Below are 6,664 nucleotides of genomic sequence, written 5' to 3' on the forward strand. Positions count from 1 at the left end.
ACCTGTAAAAAGGAGAGTAGTGACTTACTTACCTGGCTCTTCCACCTGTTCATTGAGTGGATTAATAATGTGTAGTGCTGTGGAGATAATGTAGGGGTATGTTATTACTAGGTATAGATGCTCCAAAATGTCATTCATCCCTATAGGCCTTAGCAATGGGAAGGTGTGGACTAGAAATTTCACTTAGGCAAAGCAGTGTTTCCTTTCTTAGCCAAAATATTCTACTTGTATAGAAATGACTCTACAGGACATTATCAATGTCATTAAAAAGTCTACTTCTAAATAGTCTTTCTCCATTCATCTTTAGGTCTTTTAATTCTGTTATTATTAGAGCCACAAAGATTGCCTTAAGTTGAGGCATATCAGATCAGTTTATTCTTTAGTTCAGCATCTTGGCTGTTTATGATAATTATCTTTTAGTATGATGTCTGTAGAGCTCATATTTTCTTCTAAGATCTTCTAAGAGCTTTTAATTCCCTCATTATTTGCTTTCAACTTCTCTAAAAAACATTTTCTTCTTTCTCTACCAACTTCTGTCCACCATATTTTATGATGATATGATCTAGCAGACTTGAAATGTTCTGGAAGAATAGCACATTTTAGACATTCTCTCATAACAGCATTTTGTTTTTTCCTCAAAGTATCCTTTCCCTAATGTATGATATACTTCCGCCTCATGCCTCCTGTCTTTGCTGTCACATCACTCTCCTTTACGTTCACGACAGAGGCCAAACACCCAGGGGGATTAGCTGATGTGAGCTACACACAGTCTCTTTTTTGGGGGCAAGGTTTTTGGGGAAGAGGAAGAGTTCAAAGCTGTGCACTCTTCCTTGAATCTTGCAGGGTATTTTCATGAAAGCTTTACTAAAGCTGATTTCCTTCTGCACCTCCAGTAGCCCTTCCTTCTATGATGCTGCTATATGCACTGGACTGTTGATGAGTGCACTAGAAGTGATGAGTATAGGTGATGATGTGGGGTGGAAGGAGTAGGTCAGCTGGTGGTGGCTGCAGGGGGAAAAGGACTGATTTAGTATCTTTGAAAGCTGTGTAAGACCAGCATAACCATTCAGGAAAATCCTATAACCAGCAAATTTTTAGGAGGGCAGGGGAACAGTGAGAGGGTGGTGGTTTTATTTCTTTTAACATTTGAAAACAATTTATTCCAGTCTGAAAACCTAAATTTCTTCATCCCTTATCTTCCTTTTCTTTTTTTCTCCCTTACAATTTAGGTTCACGGTGATGCTTCTTTCTGCGGTCAAGGGATTGTTCCCGAAACATTTACGCTCTCTAATCTCCCACATTTCAGAATTGGTGGGAGCGTCCATTTGATTGTCAATAACCAGCTGGGTTACACCACACCGGCAGAGAGAGGAAGGTCTTCCTTGTACTGCAGTGATATCGGTAAGTTGCACAGGGAGGTGTCGATGTTGCCGGGTCAGACAAGGAATTCTCGGAAGCCTCCTGGTTCACTCAGAACAGTGAGCCTCAGTGGTTATCTCATTTTAAATTTAGGGTCAGATACGGTTCATAGTCACCAATAGTGTTGTTAAGTTATTCCTTTTAAACTTTGAGTGTAATCTTTAAAGCCACAGAAAATAGACTAGAGTGGAACTTAGAGGGCATAATTTCAAATTGCTTAAGTATCCAGTTGAATGATCTGGTGGAAACCAGAGAGCAACACAGCTAGCACCACACTAGAGTCATTGTTCAGACTCAGAGCATGTCTTACTAGATAGAGTAAGATGCTCTAACTTGGAGTACCCAAATCTGAGTCAAAAAGGACATGTTCATTCTGATAAGGGGTTAATATCCAAAATATATGAAGAACTAATACAACCTAACAAAAACAATGCAATTAAAAAATGAGCAGAGGAAGTAAATAAACATTTTTCCAAAGAAGACATACAGATGGCCAATAGGCGCATGAAAAAGTACTCGACATTAGTAATCATCAGAGAAATGCATATCAAAACTACAGTGAGTAGCACCTCACACCTCTTGGAATGGCCGTCATCAAAAAGACAAACTACAACAGGTGCTAGTGAGCATGTGGGGAAAAGGGATACGTACATACCGTTGATGGGGTTTTAAATTGGTCCAGCCACTACTACGTAAAATAGTATGGAGCTTCCTTAAAAAATTAAACACAGATCTACCAATAGGATCCAGAAACTTCACCCTGGGTACCCAAAGGAAACGAAAAAAAGATTTTGATGAGATATATACACACCCATGTGTATCATAGCATTACTCATAATAACCATCTTATGAAAACAACCCAAATGCCCATCGGTGGATGAATGGATGAAAAGGATGTGGTACATGTACACCTACATGAGAAAGGAGGAAATCTTGCTATTTGCTATAACACGGCTAGACCTTGAGCACATTAAGCTAAGTGAGATAAATCAGACAGAAAAAGACAAGTGCTGTATGATATCACTTACTTGTGGAATCTAAAAAGAAAAGTTAAAGCTATAAAAAAATACATTAAAATGGTGGTTACCAGGGGATGGGAGGTGGAAGGATAAGATTGTGTTTAAGATGCAAACTTGTAACAAGCAGTAGGTAAGCCCTCGAGCTCTAACACACAATGCAATGAATATAGTCAATAGTACTGTGCCGTTGCGATATATCATGATAAATATTGCTTCAATGGCATTCATGTCACGATATGTAAATGTATCAAAGTAACATGCTGTATAACTTAAATTCACAAACCGTGGCATGTCAAATTTATATATATATAAAAGAAAGGTATGTTCAGCTGCTAAATTTGGCCAAGTAGTCTGGTTAGAAATCAGTCGTGGAAAAGAAAGTTGACTTGTTTTAACCAGTGGAAATTGGCAGTATTAGGAGAAATGCAGGGCTTTTATCACCTAGTCCCTATTTCACAGAGTTATAAGCACTCTTAGATGGTAGTAACTATTCTGTTTCTGCACCCAGAGCCTGGCCTGGACGCCTTGTGAAGCATCTAAGTGAATTTTTTTTGTGATTAAGTTAGGTAGAGATACCGAAAATTCATTCTTGAACTTCTCTTTGGAGAAAATCCATTTTTCTAGGATGCATCCTTTTATGACCTTTTTATCTCAGGAGGAAAGACAATAGTAATAATGACAATAACAATAAATATTAGTTATGTTCTATGCACTTTTAAGTACTTTATATGCATTAATTAGTTTAATCTTTGTAACATGGCTAAGAGGTAGGAGCTATTATTACAGTGTTATAAGTAGGGAGACTAAGAGTCATAACTTTACCAAGGTCACACCATAAATCACAGGGTGGGACTTGAACTCATTCTTGTCAACTGGACTCCAAAGTGTGGATTCTTAACAACTAGCCCAAACTACCTCTGAGGATGTAGGCTGCCTCCCCACGCAGGCAACAGGACTTGGTGCTGGGCCAGTGTTGTCTGGGTGAACTGGCCCACTTCATCTCAGTCTCCTTTGCCTCAGGGAAGCTTGTGGGCTGTGCCATCATCCACGTCAATGGAGACAGCCCAGAGGAAGTGGTCCGTGCCACACGACTGGCTTTTGAATACCAGCGCCAGTTCCGGAAGGATGTGATTATTGATTTGTTATGCTACAGGCAGTGGGGCCACAATGAGCTGGATGAGCCCTTCTTCACCAACCCAGTGATGTACAAAATCATCAGGTAGAATTATAAACCTTCATTTAATACGCTCTCTTTCCCATAGTGCTCACATTGTCATTTTTACTAGACATTTTCAGGTAGGGTGACCAACTTTCCTGGTTTGCCCGGGACATGAAATTTTCAGTGCTAAAACTGGGACAGCCCTAGGGAGACTAGGACGGTCACCCTGTGGATATCAAGAAATCTCCCCATAGTCTTCAAACTCTACATGTTTCCTCGATGAATAGACAAAGGGGGCAGCGTAACAACCTCAGTTGGCAGATGGGAAGACGGAATAGGAGACGTAGGCAGAGCCTTGCCTGAAGTTACATAGTACAGCAGTGACAGGATCAGAAACAGGACCTCCTCGATCCACTTGTGAAAACTATAAATAGGGCCCTACTTTGTACCTTAGCAAGAGATTACATGATGGATTTTAATGAATGTCCAGAACTGTGCTGTCCACTATGGAAGCCGCTAGCCATATGTGGCTACCCAGTGCTTGAAATACGGCGAATCTTGATGGAGACATGCTGTGAGCGTAATCTACACACCACATTTTAAAGACTTAGTATGAAAAAAAGATGTAGACTATCTCAATAATTTTTATATTGATTAGATATTAAAGTGACAATATTTTGGATATATTGAGTTAAATAAATGGGTGATTAAAATTAATTCTACCTGTTTCTTTTTACCCTTTCAAATGTGACCGCTAGGAAGTTTCAAATTCCACATTGGCTTGTATTATATTTCCGTTGGACAGCGCTGAGTCAGAAGGTTAGTGTGACAGAGAGGTATTTGACACTTTGGAATTTCCTTTTTAGATACTAGAAAGTAAAATAGATCCCTCTCGTCTACTTTATTTCCTCATAAACCTTAATTAAAACAGAGGAATAAACTCGGTGGTATTTTCTAGGCCTCCCTGGTCATAGGTAGCAGACTGCTTTTGGAAAAATAAATCTGGGCTCTGTTTAGCTCTGAGCTGAGCAGCTGAATTACTTAATGGACCTCAAGGCCCCATTAAAAAGTATCCCGCCTCCCTCTCATTTTTGTTAGGATTCAATATGATAATATATCTGAACGGACTTTATAGTTTAAAGTTTGAAACAAATTTGGAGTGGCGTTATTATTACTGTTACCAAGGTGCTTAAACCCACCTGAAACAGATATTGTCCACTGGGTTTAATCCTTTTTGAGATAAAGGGTATCCAGAATTTATCGTTTCATAGAAAGACGACTACTAATTATTTCTCCCTGATTGTAGACAAAGGTTTATAAAGATAAATTTGTTTTCTCTTGCTTGTCTAGATGAGGTTTCTACTCATTACTGCCTTTTTGAAAAAAAATAATTTATTGGAGTGAAAGTCGCTTAACATAAAGTAGACCATTTTAAAGTGAACAATTCAGCGGCAGTTAGTACATCCACAGTGATGTGCAACCACCTGCTCCGTGCAGCTCTGAACCATTTCCTGTGCCTTTTTACAGTGATGCCGCTCTGTAGTTTCTTTGACGATGACTGTGTCTGTCTCTTCGATTTTTACAAATCAGATTGATTTTTTTCCCCCTCTTTCTTCGACAGAGCCCGAAAAAGCATTCCAGACACGTATGCAGAACACCTTATTGCCCATGGACTCATGACCCAGGAGGAAGTGTCAGAAATCAAAACCTCCTACTACGCCAAGTTAAATAACCATTTGACTAACATGGCCCATTACAGCCCCCCTGCCACTCACCTGCAGGCCCACTGGCAGGGCCTGGTCCAGCCAGAAGCTCACATTTCCACTTGGAACACAGGTGTGCCCCTAGACCTCCTGAGGTTTATTGGTGGGAAGTCTGTGGCGGTGCCAGAGGAACTCCAGATGCACGGCCACCTCCTGAAGATGTACGTACAGGTGGGCAGCACCGAAATCTCTGCTTGTTGTTCGTTCGTCCCGTGCAGCAAAGGAAGGAATGTGGCTCTGGTCATTTGGTTGGCTCATTCACTTGACAGATATTTACTATGTATCTTTAAGTTCTAGGAACCTATTCTAGTGCTGTTTTGGTACTGATAGTCAATTAATGCAGAATTTGTCTACTCGCTCTCTCCCTCCTTCCCTCCCTCCCTCCATAAATCAACATACGTACCCCTGAAGTCAACCATTTAGACCCTCAAACCTGTTGAGATTTTACATATTGTCTCACATTAAATATAGATGTGGCAAACTGTCCTGGTTTGCCTGGGACTCCAGTTTCCTAGAACGCAGTACTTTCACTGCTAAAAGCAAAAGAACAAGGAGTTAAAGGTTTTCACCTTTCTTAAACTTGCATAAAGAAACTTTGCTGTCTGAATTATTTTTAAAACACTAACTTCATTTTTGAATTTTTAGTATAGATTTAGAGACTTTTAAAACAAACTACGTATTCACCATCACCTGAAGAAATAGTACAAATACAGTTCCATGTCCTCTCATTCATCCACAGGGTTAACCACTGAGCTGAGCATCTGTTTGTTTCCCTTTTAAAACGTCATGTGGTTGCTATCAGACTCTCGTATCCTCCTTCACTTAATGTTTTATTTAACATTGCTTTTATTGCTTAATATTGTTGCATTACATTTTTTGAACTGTGTGAAAGAAAAAGATATGGACTCTTAAAAATTTCTTTTTTCCTCTCCTTCACTTTTACAGTCCAGACTGGAGAAGGTGATGGATGGAACCCAGTTAGACTGGGCCACGGCAGAAGCTCTCGCCTTGGGCTCATTACTCGTTCAAGGTAAGACACTTCTGTTTAGCTGCACAGCTGGTAGGGAATGCTTTATGTAAAGTTTGTTACATGTGATCTCTGCAGAGTTTTGAGTTACAGCTGCCTCCTATTGTTTTCATTGACTAGAGAGATTCTAAAATGTGTTATCTTTTCTTACCTGACAATGTTATTTAATCTTAGAATAAATCGTATTGACAACCTTCATCAGAGAATAGAGCAGTTATACTTGGAATATAAAAGCCCTGGGCTGGATATATTAGAAAGATATTTTTCTCTAAAAATT

At 39.6% G+C, this 6,664-nt stretch overlaps 1 protein-coding gene across 11 annotated transcripts in view; it reads left to right on the forward strand.

Annotated features, from left to right (window-relative positions):
• Positions 1 to 6,664, forward strand: part of DHTKD1 (dehydrogenase E1 and transketolase domain containing 1) — a 49,791-nt gene that overhangs the window by 30,644 nt on the left and 12,483 nt on the right. For all 11 annotated transcript variants that reach the window (XM_025043469.1, XM_025043473.1, XM_025043474.1 and 8 more), the window contains 4 exons: positions 1,230 to 1,401; positions 3,459 to 3,657; positions 5,219 to 5,531; positions 6,306 to 6,390. In XM_025043469.1, coding sequence (XP_024899237.1) covers positions 1,230 to 1,401; positions 3,459 to 3,657; positions 5,219 to 5,531; positions 6,306 to 6,390 — 769 coding nt within the window. The remainder of the gene's footprint in view (positions 1 to 1,229; positions 1,402 to 3,458; positions 3,658 to 5,218; positions 5,532 to 6,305; positions 6,391 to 6,664) is intronic.

This window comes from Pteropus alecto, unplaced genomic scaffold, assembly GCF_000325575.1.
Source record: "Pteropus alecto unplaced genomic scaffold, ASM32557v1 scaffold11, whole genome shotgun sequence".
NCBI lineage: Eukaryota > Metazoa > Chordata > Mammalia > Chiroptera > Pteropodidae > Pteropus > Pteropus alecto.